Source organism: Bufo bufo, chromosome 1, assembly GCF_905171765.1.
Source record: "Bufo bufo chromosome 1, aBufBuf1.1, whole genome shotgun sequence".
NCBI lineage: Eukaryota > Metazoa > Chordata > Amphibia > Anura > Bufonidae > Bufo > Bufo bufo.
Window position 1 is genome coordinate 489,700,414 of NC_053389.1, and position 25,827 is coordinate 489,726,240.

At 43.4% G+C, this 25,827-nt stretch overlaps 1 protein-coding gene across 13 annotated transcripts in view; it reads right to left on the bottom strand.

Moving 5' to 3' along the window:
- OSBPL8 (oxysterol binding protein like 8) overlaps positions 1-25,827 on the bottom strand; it is a 243,922-nt gene that overhangs the window by 27,831 nt on the left and 190,264 nt on the right. For 8 of the 13 annotated variants that reach the window (XM_040410150.1, XM_040410159.1, XM_040410132.1 and 5 more), the window contains 5 exons: positions 8,310-8,380; positions 6,490-6,570; positions 5,078-5,179; positions 4,336-4,539; positions 3,999-4,083 (listed from right to left, as the gene is read on the bottom strand). In XM_040410150.1, the coding sequence (XP_040266084.1) occupies positions 3,999-4,083; positions 4,336-4,539; positions 5,078-5,179; positions 6,490-6,570; positions 8,310-8,380 (543 nt within the window). Of the gene's footprint in view, positions 1-3,998; positions 4,084-4,335; positions 4,540-5,077; positions 5,180-6,489; positions 6,571-8,309; positions 8,381-22,165; positions 22,347-25,827 lie in introns of all 13 variants that reach the window. The other 5 variants (XM_040410167.1, XM_040410227.1, XM_040410176.1 and 2 more) reach the window with 2 other exon arrangements.

The window sequence follows — 25,827 nt, forward strand, 5'->3', positions numbered from 1 at the left end:
GCTGCTCTCTGTTGATGTAAAGATCCTGGCAAAGGCCTTGGCTGCACGACTGTCTAAGGTGATACTGTCTATTATACACCCAAATTAGACAGGCTTTATGCCGCAAAAATCCACATCAATATTCGTAGAGTATTTGCCAGCTTACAGATTCCGTCGGATAACATGGGGGATATGGCGGTCCTCTCTTTAGATGCAGCCAAGGCCTTTGACAGTGTGGAGTGGCAATATCTGTGGTGCCCGCTTCATACTTTGGGGTTTGGGCAGAGATTTATCTCCTGGGTCAAGGTTCTTTATTCTAGCCCTAAGGCGAGAATTAGGGCGAATGGGGGTATGTCGGTGGGATTTAAATTACAACGCGGTACGAGACAAGGGTGCCCTCTGTCACTGTTATTGTTTGCACTGGCGATTGAACCCTTGGCTGCGGCAGTGCGTAAATCTCCTCTGATACAAGGTTTTCGATATGGCACCATACACAATAAGGTGGCGCTGTATGCAGACGACACCCTGCTATTTCTAGGAGATACATCCACGTCTGTGACAGCTGTCATGTCCCTCATTGATAGATTTGCGTGGGTGTCCAGTCTAACGATTAATTGGCATAAATCCGAACTAATGCATTTAGATAACCAACCCAAGTCGCAGGTGATACTGGATAACGGACTTCCGTGTGTAGAGGAGTTTAAATACTTAGGCATCAGAATATCTCCCAGACTTGCAGACTTTTAGGACTTAAATTTAGCCCCACTGCTTACGGCCTTTCGGAACAAAGGTAAAGCTTGGAACAAATTATTTTTATCGGTAGTAGGTAGAACAAACTTAATTAAGATGATTTTGATGCCACAGCTCTTGTACATCCTACATAATGCCCCGGTCTGGTTGTCCCGAGACAGGTTCAAAGTGATTGACTCAATCTTTAAAGATATCATATGGCGTAGGGGACAGGCTAGAATTAAACTGGAGACATTGCAATACGGTAAGAAGGAGGGGGGGATTGGCAGTCCCTAACCCCTGGGTGTATTACCTGGCTGCACAAAGCCAACATTTTAGAGGTTGGCTGGACTTTAGGACTTCAGATAACACGGGTCAGATGTATAGACAGTACTTGAAGGACAGTGAATTGATGTCATTGTTGGAGACGAAAAAACAGCGGGATCTGGAATTGCCATCTGTCACACAATGTACTCGTTGTGGCAACGGATTAAACACTTGAGGGGGATCTCTGGTCTCACCGAATATACACTGTTGTGGCGGAACCCGATCCTGTCGGAATTTACGGCCTTATCGGGCTTTGAGGAATGGCGGAAGAAGGGGGTGACTAGATTAGGACATCTTCTTGACAGTAGGGTGTTTAGGTCCTTTGCCAACATTCAAGAATTATATGGTATCCCGCATCGACGCTTTTACCAATATTTGCAACTGCGTCATGCATATAATAAAACGATGAAAAACAGGGCGGTACTAGCTCAAAGGGACGCATCGCTGCACCAAATTGTGTCGGGCGGGGGCAATAGGGGAATGATCTCCTTAACCTAAAGGCTATTGTTGGACAAATAACTAGAACCTTATCCGTTGAACAAAATGCGCAAATGGGTGGCGGATGTGGGGGAACTCACGAATGAGCAATGGGCAGAAAGCGGAAAGCTATCGCAACTCTTTATAATACACAGGGTGTACAAAACACCAGTCTTTTTACATCGTATTGGTTACCGATCTAATGCAAAATGTCCGCGGTGTGGTACGGAGCCCGCTGATCTTATACATATGTTATGGACATGTGGGGCTCTGGCTGCCTATTGGAGGGAGGTGACTGCTATCATTAAAAGAGCGTACTTAGTAAGCATTCCGCATGACCCGAAGGTGTGTATTTTAGGATATGTGTCGGATATAAGCACTGAACAGGTGTCCAAAATAGCTATAGGTAGGTTATTGTATACGGCTAGGAAATTCGTAGCCCTACACTGGATACAAGCTTCACCCCCCACAATCGGGGAATTTACGCGTAAGGTGAATACCATGATTACATACGAAAAAAACACTCTTCAGAAAAGGGGCTGGCTAAACAAATTTGAGAAATTGTGGGACCCCTGGATGTCACAAATGTATGCAGTGGCTCGTAGGAGTGCTGGTGGCTCCTGAAACCGTTGGGGAGAGGGGGCAGGGGAGGGACGGGTAGAAGGGCGGAGATTGGGGTATAAAATTGTTTATTATATTTACTTTGTAATGATTCTATGCGCCTGTAAGTCAGCTTTTGTAATATTTAAGACACTATGGGTGATTATACACTGTTATATAGCACTTTACTGTGTGATACATGTTGGATATTATACGAAATGTGGTGCTTTCTGTTGCAATAAAAACTATCTGATTTAAAAAAAACAAGTTAACACGTAAAGCTCATACATGAACTCGGGGTCAGACTTATTAGTGGACATGAAGATATGCAGCTGTAGTGGAATTTGCTTTACACCCACAGCACAGACTATGCTTGGCATGCTATTCCACATTAATGCTTGAAAGGCTAAAGGGCCATGAAAATTCTGCATTCTAAATACTGCTTAAATGTATCCACTGGCACTGCCTCAATTACCTGAAGGTATACTATTAATGAAAGTGACACATCATACGGGATATAATGAATAATATGCACACTCATTTGTAGAGGTTCTCATCATCCAAGCTAATGTCAAGGTCTCATGCACACAACCGTCTTTACATTGCAGATGCAGATCCCAATAATACGGATAACTTCCATGTACACGCCACATTTTTTTCAGTCCCATTATAAAAAAATACTGCTCTCGTCTGTAATATGGACAAAAATATGACATGCACTATAATTTGTGAAACAGAGATACGGATGCAGACAGAACTCTTGATGCGGATCGGAGGAAAAAAGCCCTAAAGGATTATTGTGATCACAGCCAATATCTCATGGCCAAAGATAATCAACTGAAATGACAACTGGGCTAAAGTGTCAATGAACTGTCCTAATGATGCTTCTGACACTCTGATGTGGAGACTGGCAGGAGTCACAGTAGTTGGACCTCCACCAACTGGGCATATCCCAGCGATATGCCACCAAGGTCTAAGGTCAGATAGTCCTATTAATGAAGATAGCTTTAAAAAGCAAATGTAACTGAGAGACAGGTATTCAGTATAGATGTGCTATTTATGTCAACGTGCTGTGACAAATGAAAAATAAGAGGGATTTTCTGGGATTCATATTATTGATGGTGAGCCCTCAGGATAGGTCATGTATATCTGATCAGTGGGGGTCCGACTCCCAGCACCCTCATCATATGTTTGAAAGGGCTGCGGAACTCTGATGAGCGATGCGGCCTCTTCCTAGGCCATTGACGCCAAGATCCGATAGGCCATCAATATATGAATCCTGAAAAACCCCTTTAATAGGCTGCCTTACAATTCCCACTAAAGGAACTTCTAACTTCTGAGTGAACCCCACTGAATAGAAGACAGCAATTGTACTGTGTCCAACCAAAAAGATAGCAGATTTACTTAGATTAAATATAAAGAAGACATGTCACCTCTCCTAACATGTCTCTGTTACTCAGTAACTTTATTCCACATGCAATAAACATTCTGGAGTCTCTTTTCATAAACCTTTATTCTGCTCCCCTCAATTATTTCTACTAGGTTTCTCAATGAATCAGCAACTGGATGTTACTATCGAGGTGGGGGGGGGTCTTTATACAGTCCCACTCTGGCACTCTTCACGGGTGACGCTAGGGAGGACTGCTATTGGCTGCCGTTCCAACCCGACCCCCACCCATTGCTGGATGTTTTAAACAGTGCGACAGGGAGATGCATCGGCGGGCATACGGGCATATAACCTATATGAGGGGCCCGGGCATTAGGTTAGACTGTTAAGGGCTGTTACATGGCTGCTTTCTTTAAGTCCATGGGTTGTGTCTGCTATTGGAGCTCATCTGTGTTCAACCATTTTAAGCATTATTTCCTGCAGAAAACATAATACTTACCATCTGACTCTGAGGCAGCTCGAATAATCAAGTAACTGCTTGGAAGGGGCTGAGTAATGGATCCTACTCCTTCACCTTTAGGACCCTTGAAAGAAAAACAAAAAAGATTGATCAAAATTGGTTTAAATTAAAACTGGCTTAGTAGACCAACCACATTCCACCTTTCATTTTTCAGAGCTTCTTTCAAAAATGAAAGGTGACATCTGATTGGTTTCTATGGGCAACTAAGCCAGTTTTCCATTATAAATCTTCCCCAAGGGGATCTCCAATGTTAGAAAGCGGTATTGAAACTACTACTAACATTTTATTCAAATATGAACGTGATTGTACTGCTCACCTTAACAGCCCAGATAGATTGCTCCAGAGGGTGGAAGAGTTTAAAGCAGAAGCCATCCTTCTTTGAGGGCCTCTCAATGATCTCACACGCATTCAACAGCACTGTGCCTACCCACTGTCCATTTTTGGGGGTTTTGTAGATTAAAAGGACTCCTGGTTTTAGTACACACCACAGTTTTGTCCAGCTTTTTAACGTTCCTCTAATCTATATGAAAACATATCATGATGATCAAACTAAAGGAAGTTAAACGGCATGTATCAAGTCACACTATGTAGCTTTTACGTATTCTGACACACATACATTAAAGGGGCTTTCTGAGACTTTATAACTGATGACCGATCCTCTAGATAAGTCATCAGTAGGTGATCAGTGTGGGCGGTGGGCGAGGCTCGGGACCCTGCGCCAATCAGATGTTCGACAAGGCAGCAGCGCTCACAGTAGCCCAGTGACGACATGTTTATCAGTCGTGTGGCCTAGGAGCAGCTCAGCCCCATAAAAGTGAATGGGTCTGAGCTGCGATACCAAGCACAGCCGCTATACAATGTACGGCGCTGTGCTTGATGAGCACGGAAAAGGCACCGGTGCTCACAGGAGCGCCAGTGCCTTCTCAAACAGCTGATAGGCGGGAGTCCTAGGTTTTGGACCCCCACCGATCAGAAACTGATGACATCAGTATTAAAATCTTGGAAAACCCTTTTAAATACTAATACTATAAGAAGCATAAGAAAATGGCTTTTCTCACCTTCAACCAGTCTGACATGACAATAACAGAAGGGTCTGTGATGGTGCTGAGCAACTCTTTCGTAGCCCTCTTTTTCTCCTCCCTATAATTTTTCTTTTGGACCTGGAAAAATAGACAAAATAAGTTTAATCTGGTAAACAGAAGCTATCACAAAGGAGAAAAACATTCTATACATGAAGTGTCCATTAGACTCTGTTCACACGTGCATCAGGGGCTTCATGCAGTCTGATTTTTCCAGAGGGACAGAAACCTTGGAATCTGGCAGACCCATTATAAGTCAATAGGGTCTATTGGGTGCTGTGGTGTCTATCTGCAATTGATGCCCCAAAATGCAGGGAGGAAAGGGAAGAAAAGGAGGAAAGGGAAAGGATAGGCAAGAAAGGAAGGAAAGAAGGAAAAGAAAGGAAGGAAAAAAGAAAAAAAAATTAAGATAAAAGGAGGGAAAGAAAAGGAAAGAAGGAAAATGGGGGAAAGAAAAGACAGGCAAGCAACCCTAACCCAAGGAAGGAAAGAAGGAAGGAAGAGAAACAAAGGAAAAGAAGGGAAAGAAAATAAAGGGAAAGGAAGGAAAAGAAGAAAGTAAATTCCACATTAAAAGAAGCCTGTGTGTTTAGTGAAAAAAAAACAAAAAACTAACCATACATTATGTACAACAGTGCTCAAAAATGAAACCCCACCATTGTGCCTGTTGGTGAATCCTCCACATGTGGCACAGGAGGGGAATACTTAGGCCTTTTGCACACGACCGTATGGCTTTTTCAGTATGTTGCGGTCCGCAAAAAACTGATTCGCAAAAAATACGGACGACATCCGTGTGCATTCCGTTTTTTGCAGAACGGAACGGCTGGCCCCTAATAGAAAAGTACTATCCTTGTTCATTATGTTGACAATTAGGGTCCATTCACACGTCCGTTGTTTCTTTCCTGATCTGTTCCGTTTTTTGCGGAACAGATCTGGACCAGATCTGGACCCATTCATTTTCAATGGGTCCTGAAAAAACATCAGACGTTGAGCTGTCCGATTTTTTTCAGGACCCATTGAAAATGAATGGTTCCAGATCTGGTCCAGATCTGTTCCGCAAAAAACGGAACAGATCAGGAAAGAAACAACGGACCTGTGAATGGACCCTAATAGGACATGTTCTATCTTTGAACGGAACGGAAAAACGGAAATGGAAGGCATACGGAGTACCTTTCTTCTTTTTTTTTTTTGCGGATCCATTGAAATGTATGGTTCCGTATACAATACGCAAAAAACGGAATGTAAATGGAAAAAAGAGGCCTAACACAACCAGTACAGTTGCTAGACACTATCAAGATTTCCAATGTGTGTCCTTCATTTTATTTGGCTGGGAAGTATAATTCAAGGAGAACGGTGACCTACAAGCTACCATAGTGTAATATATACTTTACCTTAAGAGACTCTTTTTTTGTAAGTTTGCTGGAGGCCGCAGCGATGTCCTTTTCAGATCCATTGTATAATTTAGACTCTGACTACAAATAAAAGAAAAGGCTTATCATGATTTGTGCAGGCGTAAATTCTCTCTCTTTTCCTTCTGTCACACTCAGAAGGGTTCAGGAGGAAGAGATGGAAGGAGCATGCCGGAGATGTTGAAGCAAAGCTTTCACTGTAGAATGCAGTACAGGCAGGCAGCCGAGATCGATAGACAGTATTATGGGAAAAGATTCAGTAGAACTTGAAATTGATAATTTATCCTCACAGTAGGGTCATTAATAATAGCCTGGTGAGGGTTTGACTCCCAGCATTCTCTACCGATCAGAGGGTGAAGCATGGACCAGTGCAGTGGCCTCTTCATACTTAATCAAGGACAGCGCCGTAGATTGTATAGCGCTTGTACTTGGTATTGCAGTTCAATCCTATTCACTGGAATGGGCCTGAGCTGCAGAGGCCATGCAGCCGATGAAGCCAAGATCACATGGCAAAATCTGTAGTAGATTACTAGCTGAAAAAAGGTCATTTTTGGTGGAGGTTTTAGGATTATTACAAGCGTTTTAGAAGAGTATTTGGTTGAGGATTACCAGAATTTTTCTTATCCAGCCCTTGGTTAGGATAGAATCGAAAAGCATTAAAACGCCACTAAAAACGCTTCTAAAACTGCTAGGGTTTTTCTCTGCTGCCCTATTGACTTCAATACAAAATCCATTAACAGTCCGCTTCTGAGACTTAACATGTCTTGAAAAGCGGATCTAAATTTAGTGGCGGAAAAAACAAAAAACACTATGTGCACATGACAACATTTTTTTCCACTGAAGTCACTGTTTTGATGGCAGATTTAACTTGTGAGAACATACCTGGAATCTGACGTCACAGGCCCAGGAAGAGGCTGTGGTGTATGTTCACCCAAGCAACATGGCCCCTTCCAACAGATGATTTGGAGGGTACCAGGAGTTGGACCCCCAACAATCAAATATTGATGACCTATTCTGAGTGCAGTGGGCAGTATGCTATACGAGAATGTATATAGAGATAGCTGTCGATTACTGAACAGTACCGCCCACTGGACTCCTAAGCACAGAATAAGCATAGGTTAAAATTTACTAAATACTGAATACGGTATATATTTAATCTTTTTCCATAAAACCATATATCAATCTGCTCAGCTCCTCCTCTTCTATAACATCCTGCCTGCATTTTCATGGCGACCGAACTCGTCAGTCTAAAACTAACACCTCAAAGCAATTTCCTGGACTCCTGTGGGATACTGGGGTTAACTGCATATACATTTACAATTTCAAGATTTGAGTGACAATTACCCAAATTTCACATCTCACCTTGCTTTTTAAAAAATCTAGAATTTGCCTTCCTGAAAAACATTAGGGAACTTATAATTTCAAATATGAAGTCTGGAAACATCTACGACACCCAATGTTCCATGTGCGTGGCCATAGTGTTAGACAAGAACTTCTTACATGAGAATAATTTTTTGTATTGTGCAGTATAGGCCATGGCACCTTTACACTGCCCAATGAGCCTCTCTTTTCAAAAAGTGTGTTGTCAGCCCCCAAGGAGACTCCCCCCGTTCTTGAAGTGTTCAAAACCAATGTACCCCCTTGTCCCAATATCTGTAGTAACAAGACACTGTGAAAACTGCTGGCAAACATTAACTATACACCACTCTTAGTATTACTGAATTATCAAATTACTTGTAGTCTGACTGTAAAGTCATACAATATAATATTTTTTTTTTAAAAAGTGTGTCCAAAAAGATTACCTTGCTTTTGGACATAGAGGGTGAGGAGTCATCTTTGCTTTGCAAGACTTCATCCTTTCCTCTGTCAAAACCTAGAAGAGAAAAAGAAAAAAATATGCTGAACATGTTCAGTTTTGAGTAAGTATGGACATACACTGAACAAAAATATAAAACGCAACACTTTCGGTTTTGTTCCCATTGTGCATGAGCTCAACTCAAAGATCTGAAACATTTTCTACATACACAAAAGACCCATTACTCTCAAATATTGTTCACAAATCTGTCTAAGGGGACTGTATTTTTCGCCCTATAAGACGCAGCAGCCCATAAGACGCACCTAGGTTTTTGAGGAGGAAAATAAGAAAAAATATATTTTTAACCAAAAGGTGTGCTTTTGGTGGGTTTTGAACTAATGGTGGTCTGTGCATGACACTATTATGGAGGGGATCTGTGGATGACGCACTGTTATGGAGGGGATCTGTGGATGGCAATGGTATGGGGGGGGGGATCTGTGGATGGCACTGTTATGGGGGGGTGATCTGTGGATGGCACTTATGGAGGGGGATCTGTGGATAGCACTGTTATGGGGGGTGGATCTGTGGATGGCACTTTTATGGGGGGGGTGGATCTGTGGATGGCACTGCCATATATGTGTCACCCACAGATCCCCCACCCCATAACAGTGCCATCCACATATCCCCCACCCCATAATAGTGGCATCCACAGATGCCCTAATATACCATAGCTAAACCTGTGGGAGGGGGGAGGGAGGTGTCATGCAAATGAGTTGGGGCCGATGCGGTCACAGTACTCCGGCCCTGCCGCTCACTCACTGCTTTATTGCTTAAACCTTTTATAATAACTTTAAGTGAAGTTCCGATCCCCAGCCCCATCTGTACTACTTACTAAATGTCCTGTAGCAGGCAGAGCAGGGCGGGCGGCCGTAACTCACAGACGTCACGTGCCTGCGCCGCCTACTTTATGAATAAAGCAGTGAGTAAGCGGCGGTGCCAGAGTACAGTGACCGCACCGCCGCATTTGCATGATACCGGCCCCTCCTCCCTCCAGCTGATACATCGCAGTCTGCGATGCTGCATCGCAGACTGCGATGTAAAATGGCAGCATTCGCCCCATAAGATGCAGGGGCATTTTCCCCCCACTTTTGGGGGGAAAAAAGTGTGTCTTATGGGGTGAAAAATACGATACTTTCACACTAGCATTTTTCTTTTCGGCATAGAGTTCCGTCCTAGGGGCTCTATACTGGAAAATAACTGATCAGGTATATCCCCATGCATTCTGAATAGAGTGTATTCCGTTCAGGATGCATCAGGATGTCTTCAGTTCAGTCGTTTTGACTGATCAGGCAAAAGATAAAACAGCAGCATGCTACGGTTTTATCTCCGGCGAAAAAAACTGAAGACTTACCTGAATGCAGAATGCATTTTTTTTCCATAGGAATGTATTAGTGCCGGATCCGTCATTCAAAATACCAGAATACCGGATCCGTCATTCCGGTCTGCGCATGCACAGACCGAAAAAATGTGTAAAAAATAAATGCCGGATCCGTTTTACCGGATGACACCGGAAAGACGGATCCAGCATTTCAATGCATTTTTTTGACCGATCAGGCATTTTTAAGACTGATCAGGATCCTGATCAGTTTTACTAATGCCTTCAGTTGGCATACGTTTTGCCGGATCAGACAATAAAAAGGGCACTCCAAAATGTGAACAGTTTTGCCTTACTGGGGAGGGGGTCAGAAAACCAGTCAGTGGCCACCATTTTCCTCACACAGTGCAACACATCTCCGTCGCATAGAGTTGATCAGGTAGTCTATTGTGTCCTGTGGAATGTTGGTCCACTCCTCTTCAATAGTTGTGCGAAGTTGCAGAATATTGGCAGGAACTAGAACACGCTGTCGTATACGCCGATCCAGAGCATCCCAAACATGCTCAATGGGTGATATGTCCGGTGAGTATGCTGGCCATGCAAGAACTGGGATGTTTTCAGCTTCCAGGAATTGTGTACAGATCCTTGCAATATGGGGCCGTGCATTATCATGCTGCAACATGTGGTGATGGTCGTGGATGAATGGCAAAACAATAGGCCTCAGGATCTTGTCACGGTATCTCTGTGCATTAAAAATGCCATCAATAAAATGCACCTGTGTTCGTTGTCCATGACATACGCCTGCCCATACCATAACCCCACCACCATGGGCCACTCGATCCACAACGTTGACGTCAGCAAACCGCTCACCCACACGACGCCACATATGCTGTCTGCCATCTTCTCTGAAAAGTGAAAACCGGGACTCATCAATGAACAGAACGCCACTCCAACCAGACACCATCGAATGTGAGCATTTGCTCACTCAAGTCGGTTACGACGACGAACTGCAGACAGGTCCAGACCCCAATGAGGACGACGAGCATGCAGATGATCTTCGCTGAGACGGTTTCTGATTGTTTGTGCAGAATTTCTGTTTGTGCAGAAATTCTTTGGTTATGAAAACAGATTGTTGCTGCAGCTGTCTGGGTGGCTGTTCTCAGACGATCATGGAGGTGAACATGCTGGATGTGGAGGTCCTGGGCCGGTGGGATTACACGTGGTCTCCGGTTGGATGTACTGCCAAATTCTCTGAAATGCCTTTGGAGACGTCTTATGGTAGAGAAATGAACATTCCTTGCACGGGCAACAGTTCTGGTAGACATTCCTGCAGTCAGCATGCCAATTGCACGCTCCCTCAAACGTTGCAACATCTGTGGCATTACGCTGTGCGATCAAACTGCACATTTCAGAGTGGCATTTTATTGTGGGCAGTCTAAGGCACACCTGTGCAATATTCATGCTGTCTAATCAGCACCTTGATATGCCACACCTGTGAGGTGGGATGAATTCTCAGCAAAGGAGAAGTGCTCACTAACACAGATTTAGACAGATTTGTGAACAATATTTGAGAGTAATGGGTCTTTTGTGTATGTAGAAAATATTTCAATCTTTGAATTCAGCTCATGCAAAATGCGAGCAAAACCAAAAGTGTTGCATTTATATTTGTGTTCAGTGTACAAACTACTGTATAGACAACTGGACAGTCTCCAACAAAATGTGAAAAGATGAATCTCATCATTCACGATGCCAGAATTATAGAACACAATGTTACAACAATCAGTATATCCAAATGACTGAAGGCTCCCAACCAAGGCTGCATGCATTGTACAGTATTACAGGTATGAGGTCAGGTTCACAACTGATTACACAGGGGCAACATTAGTTGGGGGAGGGAGCAATTTTTTCAGTTGCAATTTCCTCTTTGCACATTACACATTCAACTAGTGGAGTAAACTAGAACACATAAAAAAAGACCTAAAATAAAAAACCAATGCTAGATAATGTTATATAATGCTTGGAAAACACAAACACACCATAAAAAATATTTGAGCCTTCGAGGTAGCGGTTTTAGAAAAACTAAGTAAGGCACATACAAAAAATTCAATCAAGAAAGCCTGAAGGGTTACTTACAGTGCATTGCAAAAGTATTCACACCCCTTTAATTTTTTTGTATTTTGGTGCCTCACAACCTGGAATTAACATGTATTGTTTGAGGATTTGCATCATGTAATTTTTTTTATTTATTGTGAAGCAAACAACAAATAGGACAAAATAACAGAAAAAGTCAATGTGCATAACTATTCACCCCCCTAAAGTCAATACTTTGTAGAGCCACCTTTTGCGGCAATCACAGCTCTAAGTCGCTTCGGATAAGTCTCTATGATCTTGCCACATCTTACCACTGGGATTTTTGTTCATTCCTCCTTGAAAAACTGCTCCAGCTCCTTCAAGTTGGATGGTTTGCATTTGTGAACAGCAATCTTTAAGTCTGACCACAGATTTTCTATTGGATTGAGATCTGGGCTTTGACTAGGCCAGTCCAATGCATTTACATGTTTCCCCTTAAACCACTCAAGTGTAGCTTTAGCAGTGTGTTTGGGGTCATTGTCCTGCTGGAAGGTGAACCTCCGTCCTAGTCTCAAAATCACACACAGAGTGGTACAGGTTTTGCTCAAGAATATCCCCGTGTTTAGCACCATCCATCTTTCCCTCAACTCTGACCAGTTTCCCAATCCCATGCCCACAGCATGATGCTGCCACCACCATGTTTCACTGTGGGGATGGTGTTCTTTGGGTGATGTGTTGGGTTTGCGCCAGACATAGCATTTTCTTTGATGGCCGAAAAGTTAAATTTTAGTCTCATCCAACCAGAGCACCTTCCTCCATACATTTTGGGAGTCTACCACACGCCTTTCCGCAAACTCACAATGTGCCTTTTTGTTTTTAGCTGAAAGTAATGGCTTTCTTCTGGCCACTCTGCCATAAAGCCGAACTCTATCGAGCGTACAGCTTATTGTCGTTTTATGTACAGATACTCCAGTCTCTGCTGTGGAACTCTGCAGCTCCTCCAGGGTTACCTTAGGTCTCTGTGCTGCCTCTCTGATTAATGCCCTCCATGAGTTTTGGCGGGCGGCCGTCTCTTGGCAGGTTTGCTGTTGTGCCATGTTCTTTCCATTTGGTTATGATAGATCTGATGGTGCTCCTGTGGATCATCAAAGATTTGGATATTTTTTTTTTTATAACCTAACCCCGACTTGTACTTCTCAACAACATTGTCCCTTACTTGTTTGGAGAGTTCCTTGGTCTTCATGGCAGTGCTTGGTTAGTGATGCCTCTTGCTTAGGTGGTGCAGCCTCTGGGGCCTTTCAAAAAAGGTGTGTATATGTAATGACAGATGATGTGACACTTAGATTGCGCACAGGTAGACATCATTTCACTAATTATGTGACTTCTGAAGGTAATTGGTTGCACCAGAGCTTTTTATGGGCTTCCTAACAAAGGGGGTGAATACATACGCACATGCAAATTTTCTATTTTTAGACAATAGTTTTATTTATATATTTTTCTCATTTCACTTCACCAACTTAGACTATTGTGTTCTGATCCATCACATAAAATTCTGATTAACAAAACATTGAATTTAAGGCTGTAATGTAACAAAATACGAAAAAAGTCAAGAGGGGGTGAATACTTTTGCAAGGCACTGTATACAATGACTCGTGAAAATGCCACTTGTTTTCCATCTCTCTTGCAAGGCGGTACCCTGGGGATTGTCAGCAATGGTGAAATTCAAATGTCAGCACAACCAGGGAGCACCAAAAGGACGCAAACATCTATTATAAGGAAAATGACTTCTCCAGAGAAAAGCAGATTCAAGTCACGTGATTATATAATTGCATAATGTGAACTGCACATTAAAAATGACAGAACTGTGAAATATTACATGATCACATCCCCAGTACGATTCACATTCCTGCTACAGATTATGAAGAGCTAATAACACATCCAATACTGACAAACTAAAATATGACAAATAAGTAAGGCACCTTTCACTCTGTTTTAGTGATCCGTTTGACATATGCCCTGGAAAAGCCTCTGAAGCATATATCAAACAGATCCATAGACCCCTATTTACCGGGGTACGTCTCTTCGGCCTCCATTAAGCTGGTGTATGTTGAGACCAGAATAAATGTATCCGTTAAATGGATACTATAATAGTCTAAGGGCTCATGCACACGACTGTTGTTTTGCGGTCCGTTTTTCACTGATCCATTGTTCCTTATCTGAGGTTTTTTTCTCTCTCTGATTTAAGGCCTCTTCCGTTCCGTTATTCCACAAAACATATCCGTATGCGATTCTTTTTTTGCAGATCGGAAACAGTAACTTATCACCAAACACATGAGCAATATGGGCTGGGCATAGCATTTTCACAGTATGGATCCGCAAAACAGATACAATACGGATGACATACGGATGTGCTCCGTGTGTTTTCCGTATTTTTTGTGGACCCATTGAATTGAATTGGGCCTCGGATCATGATTTGTGGACAATAATAGGACATGCACCACTTTTTTGCGGAATGGAAATACGGAAACTGAATGCACACAGAGTACCTTCCTTTGTTTTTGCGGACCCATTGAAGTGAATGATTCCGCATACGGGCCGCAAAAAGAACGGAAGCGGAAAGAAAATACGCTCGTGTGCATGAGCCCTATGGGTGATGGATGACATTGTGAGGCATCCATCAACAGCCTCCATTTAGCAAATACAGTTGTGAGAAAAACAAAGCTTTTTGAATTCTATGGTTTTACGTATCAGGACATCATAAAAAATCTGGTCCTTAGAAGGGCTGAAAATTAAAATACAACCTCAGATGAACAAAAACAGATGACAAATTACACTGTCATTATTTAATTAGCAAAAGTTAGTGTCACGCGTGAAAAGCTAAGTACAACACATCAATGAACAACTTGTAGGCCAAATTTAGCAGCAATAACTTGAAGTACTCATTTTCTGTATGACTATCGATCGGTCTTTCACATTGGTTCTGGAGGAATTCTGGCCTGTTCTTTTTTCCAACATTGCTCCAGTTTATTGAGGTTTATGGACATTTGTTTATGCAAAGCTCTCTAAATGTTCCGCCAAAACATCTAGGTTGAGGTCTGGACCTTCTTTGGGTCATTTCAACACCTTGATTCTGTTATTTTTCGACTACTTTGTTGTTTATTTTATTTTTTGGATCATTGTCCTGTTGCATGACGTGGTTTTGGCCAAGCTTCAGCTGTTGGATAGAGAGCCTCACAATGGACTCTAGAATTCTTCAATATAAAGAGGAGTTCATGGTCAACTCAATGACTACAATGTGCCCAGGTCCTGTGGCTTGAAAGTATGAAGGGTTTGTGCCGATATACTGTGTTTGGTTTTTGTAAAAATGTGGCGCTTGCATTACTGCCAGACATCTCCATTTTGGACTTATATGTCCAAAAAACATTGTTCTCAACTTTGCACACCATGCTGCCATGTTTTTCTAGAAAAATATAAACTTTCTCCACTCCTTCTAAATAAGCCATACTTATTCATTCATTTTTCTAATGGTACTGTCATGAACTTAAACATTTAGAAGGAGATTTATCAAACTGGTGTAAAGTAGAACTGGCTTAGTTGCTCACAGCAACCAATACAATTCTACCTTTCATTCTTCAAAGGCGCTATGAAAAATGAAAGATGGAAGCTTATTGGTTGTTATGAGCATCTAAGCCAGTTCTACATTACACCAGTTTGATAAATCTCCCCTTTAGGGTCCATTCAGGCGTCTGTAGTGTTTTGCAGACCGCAAAACACTGACACCCCACATGGCTGGCACTATATAGAGGATTCCTATTCTTGTCCGCAGCTGCGGGCAAGAATAGGACATGCTCTATTTTTGTGTGGAGCCGCAGACCAGAAGTTCAGGGCCGCGGACCGGAAATGCGGATGTGGACAGCATACTGTGTGCTGTCTGCATCTTTTCCGGCCCCATTGAAAATGAATGGGTCTGCACCCGTTCTGCATAATTGAGGAATGGATCCAGACCATTCATACTGACATGTGAATGGACCCTAAGTTTAAGCAAACTGAGGCCTGTGAATTTGTGAATTTGCTGGGATGTCCAGTCCTGGGAAGACTGTCTTGAATTTTTTATACTTGTGAATAATATTTCTTACTGTAGAATGATGGACTTCAAATTATTTGGAATTGGCCTTATAATGCTTCATTCACACCTCAGTTATTTGGTCAGTGATTTCCATCAGTGATTTTGGGCCAAAACCAGGCGCGGCTCCAAACACAGAACAGGTGCAGATCTTTCCCTTATACCTTATGTCTGTGGAGGCTCCAATCACTGAACTTCTAAAGGACAGATTTTTTTATTTTATTATTATGTCCCGATACGTTAAACTTTTTTCCCCCTCATGATGGCAATTTAAGAGTTTTTAATGTAGAAAAAACGAAGAGTGTGAAAAAAGCCTTGGACTATGGTTTACTGCAACTTCGCTACAACTTCAATGTTTGTTTCCCTATGAGGGCAAAAAAAAAGACCTTACAACCGTTGCAAAAATATGTGACCATGTCCCCTGACTTTTTCCCCACAGAGAAACAGTGAAGCCACATCAAAGTTAATTTGCAATTTTACTGTAACACAGTCACCATGAGGCCCTAGTACTTAAGGCTTGTGTTGATTTTTTTTTCAGAATGGCAGCATGTCGTATTTATCCTGTTTTGAGGTTAAAGAGGACCTTTCACCTTGAAAAACATTGTGAACTAAGTATGCTGCCATGGAGAGCGGCGCCCAGGGATCTCACTGCACTTACTATTACCCCTGGGCGCTGCTCCGTTCTCCCGTTATCCCCTCCGGTATCTTTACTCACTAAGTTATAGTAGGCGGTGTCTGCCCTTGTCCTGTGGGCGTCTCCCCCTCCTAGGCTGCAGCACTGGCCAATCGCAGCGCACAGCTCACAGCCTGGGAGTTTTTTTTCTCCAAGGCTGTTAGCTGTGCGCTGCGATTGGCCAGCGCTACAGCCTAGGAGAAGGAGACGCCCACAGGACAAGGGCAGACACCGCCTACTATAACTTAGTGAGTAAAGATACCGGAGGGGATAACGGGAGAACGGAGCAGCGCCCAGGGGTAATAGTAAGTGGAGTAAGATCCCTGGGCGCCGCTCTCCATGGCAGCATACTTAGTTCACAATGTTTTTCAATGTGAAAGGTCCTCTTTAATGGAACATACTGTAACCCTCTTTTGTTAGATTGACAGCTTGCTGTGCGCATGCGCAGTGTGTCGCTGAAACCCAACTAACAGCGGCATCCGGTCCCAATAGGAGTAAAATGCAGTAATAAAAAATAGCTTTTGGGCAGTCTCACGGTCAACATCATCATACCCGGCATCACTTACTGATGTACAATTATATCTCAATTCCAGGTTCTATATTCTTTTCTATACTAGGGGAAACACTTCACATCCTGGTTAACAGCCACATAAAAATATTATAAACCTGTATAAATACCTTATTGTGAGAGGTGTGAAAAAGAAACAAAACAATCTAGTAACGCACAATGCTAGTAAAATACCCTGAATATCTTAAGAATGCTGGGAGTCAGGGAGCCCACATTATTGTGAAAGGAAAACAATGCCAATCTATACTGAGAGAAATTTACTGGCAAAAAAACAAAACTCTTTTTCACTCCCTGACATTTAAAAAGGGCATTCAAACAACGCTGTTTATTGAGACAGTCCCGTATTTAGCAACATCATTTTTTGTATTTCTCATACCATTTTTTTTTAAGGAGTGCTGAGCACAGTATATCCACGTTGATGCGCTAGACAGTAACCAAACAAATTGTGAAATATGCAAAACCTAATATTAAGCTGTAAATTTACACACAACAAGGAATAATTCTGGCATGGATTCGTCTAACCCTAGTGTTCTATACCTTCCATGTGTCACAAGCACAGCAGTCCAGGAGGATATGGGGAGTTGTCAGGCAGAATCCTCACAGCAGTACATTTACCAGGGATTTAAGGCCACTTTCACACAGTCAGTATTTGTAGGCCAAAACCAGGAGTGGAACCTACAGAGAAAAAAATATAATGGAAATACTTGTGCTTCCTCTCCGTTTTGGACCTGCTCCTGGTTTTGCCGTACAAAGGCCCCATGCACACGGCCGTTGCATGCATTGGGGACCGCAAATTGCGGTCCCCACTGCACGTGCAGCGGGCCGGACCCATTTAACTTGAATGGGTCCGTGGTATGTCCACACCGTGTAAAAAAAAATCACAGCTCATATTTTTTTGCGGTGCGGAACCATGGAAAGAAACACCACGGAAGCACTCCATAGTGCTTCCCGTGTTCTGTTCCGTGACTCAGTTCCGCATCTCAGGAATTGCGGACCAATTCAAGTGAATGGGTCCGCATCCGTGATGTGGGGTGCACACGGCCAGCGACCGTGGATTGCCAACCTGCCGTTTGTGGGCTGCAATATGGCCACGGCCGCCCAACGGTCGGGTACGTGAGGCCAGGTACTGATGAAAAACACTGACCGTGTGAAAGTGGGCTAAGGTGGTTGTCACATGCAGTTTTTCTGGCAGTCTTTTATGCAGACTTTTGACCCAAAAGCCAGAAGCTCACCCAGCAAGTAGAAGTAGATTGTGGGCTCTGAAAGCAGTATCTGCTGGGTAGCTCCCCTACCACTTCTCCCCTCTAGCTGTATATAGCAAGAGACCTATCAAGCGTATCCATGAAGAGAGAAGCCAGAGTGCAGTCATCCTGCAAACACATTTTTCAGAGCCCTGCCCCCACTAGAGATTGCAGTCCCTAAACACAGTGTTTAGCAGATCATTATTTAGATAGCATGATCTGCTGCCCAGAAACGACGATTTAGATGACCGCACCAGCGATGCTTTTATGTTTATCAGGTGATTGGCAGCATCGTGGCACAGGGCGTTTTAGGATAATTGCCATGATCTTTGGCCTATATAAAAGGGTCTTAACTAGAGATGAGTGAACTCGTGTTTCAAGTTCGGCATACAAGGTTTGGGTTATCTAAGAATTTCGTTATGGATTCCTCTACCACAGACCATAAGACCCTAGTCTTAACACCTCCGTCATATCAGATCTTACTTGCGCTCTACGCCACTCCTTTACTGGAGTAGGACTGTAACAATTAAAGCAACTGTAAAGTCTCAGGTGATAGATCTGGCTTAGAGCAGCTCAAAAGTACAATCATGTCCACTTTCCTACTTACTTTTCAAAACTAGAGTGAGCGGTGTAAATATTCAACCGATGCTAAATTTTGCACAAATATGGTAAGCCCAAAAAGTCTTGAAAGTTGGAAGACCCTAATCTGTGACCTTTTGAACCCAATATTCTGGGCTGCAGGGCTTGATAAATTCCACCCCACCTGCAGGGCTTGATAAATTCCACCCCACTTGTTTTTGGAGAAGTTTTGAGGCAGATTTTTCTGCATGTTTTTGTAGCCAAAGCCAGAAGTGGGTTCGAAAGGAACTGGAAATATAAAGAAAGGACTTAAACTTCACCCTCCTGCTGGATCCACTTCTAGCCTTGGCCGAAAAACCTGCAAGAAAATTTGCCTCAAAATCTTGTCTGAAAAATCCAGTCTCAATCTATCCTCGGAGTTCATGTTTCATTTTACCAGTGGTTGATTGGTAGCTTAGGACAATAAGGCCAATTTTTCAGAAATCGCTTTGATACAAAATGGACAAAAAACGCAGGAGATAAAAATGGTACAAATAGTCTCAAATCTAGTCTAATCATAGTGAAGATTATAAACAACGCACACAAGGGTCTTAAGTTATTTGGAGATGGTGCATTTCAGCTACTCAGATGGCCTTGATCCTGATTACAATGAGAAAGTACTTAGCAGGATGTATTAACAGCAATGTGCTGACATGAGGCTTACATCAGATTTCTTTAATAGAATGAGAACACAAAGCATCCACACATGTCCTAACCAGGCAAACACATCTGGAGGGTATTACACTATACAAGTAATGAGAAGTAAAGACTCTAGAAATCCAACTGAACAATTTTCTACATCTATTGCCTTTCACAACTACTACTTTAGGGGAGACATTTCTACTTTTTCACAATATGTGGCACAAAAAGGGTGAAGTTCAGGTGGACATCTGCAACATAACTCCACGTGCTGGAGAGTTAAACTCCTCACCACAAGTCAATTTGTGTTGCAGATTTTTTTTATGGCAGTATATGGATTCGATTTCTTAAAAACGTATCCACATTGCTTGCATTGTAAAACGCTTAGATTTACAGCATGCAGATCTGCAGCATATCTGTCCTGTGTGGACATACCCTTATGAGGAATAATAATTCAGCACTCAGAAAAAGGAACTGCTTTTGTAACAAAAAGCTGATCACCTAAACATAACACTCCAGCCATGACCACACAGATCTAGTAAGAGGAGGCCAATTTAGTTTCCAATTTCCTAGTGCTAGACCAGGACTAGTGAGGACACCGAATAAGAGATGCTTAAAGGGGTTCTACAGTTTGTTTTAACTGATGATCTATCCTCTGGATAGATCATCAGCATCTGACCGGCGGGGGTTCGACACCCGGGACCCCCGCCGATCAGCTGTTTGAGAAGGCAGCGGCGCTGGCAGCAGCCCCGCGGCCTTCTCACCGTTTACCGCTGGCCCACTGACGTCATGACTAGTATCAACTGGCCTGGGCACGGCTAAGCTTCATTCAAGTGAACGGGGCTTAGCCCCGCCCAGGGCAGTTGATACAAGTCATGACATCACTGGGCCGGCGGTAAACAGTGAGAAGGCCGTAGCGCTGCTGCCTTCTCAAACAGCTGATCGGCGGGGTTCTCGGGTGTCGGACCCCCGCCAGTCAGATGCTGATGATCTATCCAGAGGATAGATCATCAGTTAAAACAAACTGCAGAACCCCTTTAATTCACTGGCATTGTGAAACAGGACATGTATACATCACACATCTATCTGACAATTCACAGTAGGTGTCATACTTTCTAGAGAGCAAGGAGCAAATTACAATTGCAACAGTGAAAATACAAGATAGGGGCTCATTCACATGGCCGTTGCCCAGCCGTGCCCTTATTCACTTGAATGGGTCTGCAATCCCGATGATATGGTGCAGAATGGAGGCACTACGGGTGGGACCGTGTCCGCACACGGTCGCTGCATGAGCCCTTACATCTTAAAAAATGCTCCTGACATGTCTGATTTACCAAATTTGTATATCTCATGAAAACACAATTCTGGAACCTCCTTTTTCATAACTGTGCATTGTGCTGCTCTCCCATTATCCATGACATTTTATGAATACATTAACAGCAGGGTGTTACCATTCAGCTTGTCATGGGGGGGGGGGGGTGTCACTACATAGACTGACAGTTTCAGCACTGACTGGACAATATCAGAGCATGCAGGGACATGCAGCCATCTGGTAACACCCAGTTGTCATTCATCATACATTTCTAGGAGGAATAACGGCACAATGCAGAGTAGAAAATGCTCCAGAGAAAAGACGTTCCGGAATTGTTATTTTATGGGAAAGGCAAGTATTTTATAAAACGGATATGGCATAAGTGCTGACAGATCCCCTTTAATGCAGACTTTTACAGTAAAATAAAACACAAACTTCGAAGTACAGCTTAATCCACCACAAGTCTAATGACAGACGACAGTAACCTTCTCTTTCCTCTCTGCTGCTGTTATATTTAATACTCATGACAACCTAAATGTTCACAAGACGGAAAAAAATTAGGTTTTAAATGCTGAAATATAAATACAATACATCCTATACCCTGCTTATATAGAATAGGCGAGCTCTGAACTGGTGCCAGTAGCAACTGAACTTCAGCTCTTTGTGTTTGTTGATTGGTTGCTTTGAGCAACATGGATGATTTTTCTCTGGAATTTGATACATGGCCTTTAATTTCACGAATAAAATCATATATGCCAAAGGAGAACATAAATGCAGAGCACAAAAGCAGCCACTATGGGACCACACACAAAGCCCAAAGCTCAGGGAGCTTCCTCCTCTTTCTCTGACCAGACCCATTTCCACCTCAGTCGTGTTCTCTCCTCCAAAAGAAAGTGGATAATTACACATTAAAAAATAATATCCAAAATTATATATAAAAGGAGAGAACATACCCCTATAATGCGACAGTGAATCAGACCTATTATGACTGTCATCTTATTACTAAAGACAGAAGTGGGAGATTTATTGGTGTGAAGAAAAACTGGCTTTGCTGCCCATAGCAAATCAGATTCCACCTTTCATTTTTCAGAGCTCCATTACAAAATGAAAGGTGGGATCTGATTGGTTGCTATGAGCAACTAAGCCAGTTTTCCTTTACACCCGTTTTTTCTTCCCCACTTTTTTCTACCTTTAGTCAGGTAAAACGATCAAATACATGGTCAAATGACAGATCATATACAAACCTGGAAGTGCAGGAGACAGTTCATTGTATCCTCCAAATGATGCATTTCGGACTAGTTTTCGTCCATCAGGCCTTGAGAGGAAGGTGCCAGATGAAACCCCAGCGCATGACCTGCGCCTCAGGAGGGCCTCTTCTTTCATGGCTCAAGAGTGTGGTCAGGAAAACGGGTTTCAATCTGAAGGCTGCTTAGAACAAGAAATGATGGAACTATTGCCTTGAACCAATCGCACCAACACCATACCAACATACCAGATCTAAAACCACTCGTCTTCACCTTCATACCAGAAACATGCTCAACTAGCTGAGGAGCACTCCTCAGACTGACATGTCAACAGGGCTGGTGCAAGGATTTTTGCCACCCTAGGCAAAAGCAAATTTTGCCGCCCCCTTGACTCCGCCTATTGACCACACCCCTTTTTCCCGCCCCTTTTTCAGCCACATTTAAGTATGGTCATGTACCCTGTGCCAGTCTGACTATGGTCGCGTACCCTGTGCCAGTCTGACTATGGTCATGTATATATAATATCCAGCCATTGTCTGCCACCTAGTACCATCCCAGTGATGCCAATCACTCTGCGCTGTTCAGCAGGTTGGCACACCAAACACGAGCAGTGCCACCTATTCACTGCCAGGCGCCATTCAGCCACTGTCTGAAATCCTGTGCCACCAGGGCAACATAAAACAGTATGCTGCCTTGTGCCCTCTGCCAGTCTGGCACTGTTCTGCACCCTGTACCATTCATAGCCCTTCAGACAGTCTGTGCCTCCTATTAGGCTCCATGTGCCACTGCTGGGCACCCTGTGCCAGTCAGAATCTATGGCCCCTAGTCAAGCAGCAGGTGTGCCCTGACCCCTGTACACAAGTGTGTGCCACCCTGCTGCCAGTCACTGTCCTGCAGCCTCTGACACCCTAGTGCAGGTTGTCAGAGTGCGGTTGCCAGGGGTGCTCACCAGGTTCTGCTCCTCGCTGTGCTCCAGGTCCACATTGCCTTGGCTCTTGCAAAGATCATGTGTCTTTGGCGCGTGATCCCGCGAGACCCACCTCTGGAGGTCACTGGTCTCGCGCGCCCGAAGTCAGGGCCGGTGCAAGGATTTTTGTCAACAGAAGCAAATCTACCTTTCACATCAGAGGCAAGGCATTTACCCTCATAGCTATGAGAGCTGTATAGACAGTTACTTAAAAATATATATATAAGACTTCTACTGTAGATAACTGATACTTTGTGTACATCCATACACATGACAGCTGCCCCAGTACACTGTGTATGGATGGAGCAGAGCTGGGTGTGTTGGGGCAGCTGACATGTGTATGGATGTACACTAGGTATCAAAGTTACCTACAGTAGAAAATATATATTTTTTTTAAGCAACTGGTAATACAGCTTTCATAGCTGTGAGGGTAAATGCCTTGCCTCTGATGTGAAAGGTCGTGAGTTCGAATCCCAGGAGAAACTTTTCTGAAAGAAAGCCTAAATGAGATTTAAATACATCAGGGTCTCGTAGCTGTGTGTCAGCTGCATGCCGCTCTCTCTGCCCGAAGTGAACAAACTCATCGCATCGCATCCGGCCGGCAAGTACAGGAACAGAAGGAGATGATGATGTGCCAGCAAGTACAGGAACAGAAGGAGATGATGATGCGCCGGCAAGTACAGGAACAGAAGGAGATGATGATGCGCCGGCAAGTACAGGAACAGAAGGAGATGATGTCAGATGGATGACAAAGTAGGGGGTGGGGCGCAGGCGGCGGCTGGCGCCCCCGGGCAGAGTGCCCTCTACGCGGTGGCCTACTCTGCTTATGGGTGGCGCCGGTATTCTAGATTATTTAAAAATCGTAGAAGTTTTGAGGAAGAACTAAACAAAAACAGCATATTGCTCAGGTGGACATACTTCTTCTGCGTACTATTCAGCCTGAAAAAACAAGCCTTGATACTCAACGCAGCAATGCCTACAAGCACCAATGAAAAGAATCCAAATCCAATTTAGAATATAATTACTATGTGGCCACATGGCTACCAGGCGTTAAAAATTGACAAAATTTAATATCAAAATAAAATCACATTCGTATTTTAGCCCAGCTATTCATATGCAGAATAAACACACCACTGAGCAATAACTATCACATATTGTTTGGGGTTAGTAACTGGCAGAGATTCTGCCCAGGCTTCGTATTGTCCTCTGCCATGTACCTGCGTAATAACCCAAATGAATAATTTATCATGTACTTATGTATTGTAATGTGCTGAAATAAAACAGTATGAATAGCTTGGCAGGAATATTGCTACGCCACGTCAGGGAACAAACACACAGTCCCGTCACGGATGACATTTGAATATATGCTGTTAATTCTGCAAACAATATTTCTTTCCTACAGTAAAATCACTTCTAGAACCACAGCTGAGAGCCCAGATGTCAACCTACAACCCAAGCACCCGATAACTTGAATTCTGTCCATTTGGTGTTTTTATCTCCAGCAGCTTGTAATGACTAAAAAGGAGTCCATTTTGACCAGCTAACCCTGCAGAGGCACTATTCGGGTTCACACTTCGCTCTTTTCCAGTCAAGTTAACGGCACGATGGACTCATTATGAAATCCATTACAATATCATAATGGATCTGTCATGACGCCTGTATAAATGGAAGCCATTGTGTGAACAGCATGAAAAAGAAAATCACTGGAGATGTCTCTTTCACAAAGGAAATAATGACAAGTAAGAAAACTCTTTTCCTCATGGAAATTGCTGTTAACAGTGGTGGGTGTCCACACATGGATTACACCCACTGAACGTGGCAAAAGCCACAGGTGGATCCATAACATCTAAAATGCGGAACAGAGGCAGAGGCCTGAACCCAAGGACCAGCCTTAGATTTCTTCGTTTTTTGTGTCCACTTTGTGAATATAGCCGAATGATTACATCACATCTCCAAGTGTTAGCAAAGTGGTCCCTGTGATATAGGGTAGGCATTTATCATTAACTAGCAGAATGACCCGGCTTCACACTGGTAGATTTCAACTAATTTAATGTTTGTGCGTGGCTAACATATCCACAGTGTCCCCCATAACAGTAAACTCCACAGCGCCCCACCCCCTAACAGTGACCTCCACAGAGCCCCACTCCCTTAAAGGGGTTGTCCAGGCTTTTAATATTGATGACCTATCTTTAGGCATAAGTCCGACACCTGGCACCCCCACCGATGAGCTGTATGAGGAAACGGTGCACGCAGTCTGCCTTCCGGTTCGCTGCTGCTTTGCCATAGATAGCAGCGGTGAACAGGAAGAGTGCCAGGAGACATCATGTGCGTGTACCATCTCCTCATACAGCTAATCTGACCCCCACCAATCTGATTTTGATGACCTATTCTGAGGATAGGTCATCAATATTAAAATCCTGGACAACCCCTTTAACAGTGTCTTCCACAGCACCATGCCCCCTTAACAGTAACGTCACAGAGCTCCACACCCTTAAAATGTGACCTCCACCGCAGCCAGCCCCCTTACCAGTAACCTGTATCAGTGAAGAAAAATGGCTGAGTTATGGAAACCTGGTGTAAAATTGTGTGTATGTCAAGACTGAAAGGCCTATTGGCTAATAAGGTTCATGTGACTGCATGTTTGGCAGTTAGGATGAGTGAAGAACCTGCAAGCTCCTATCGGTTAATACCTTTT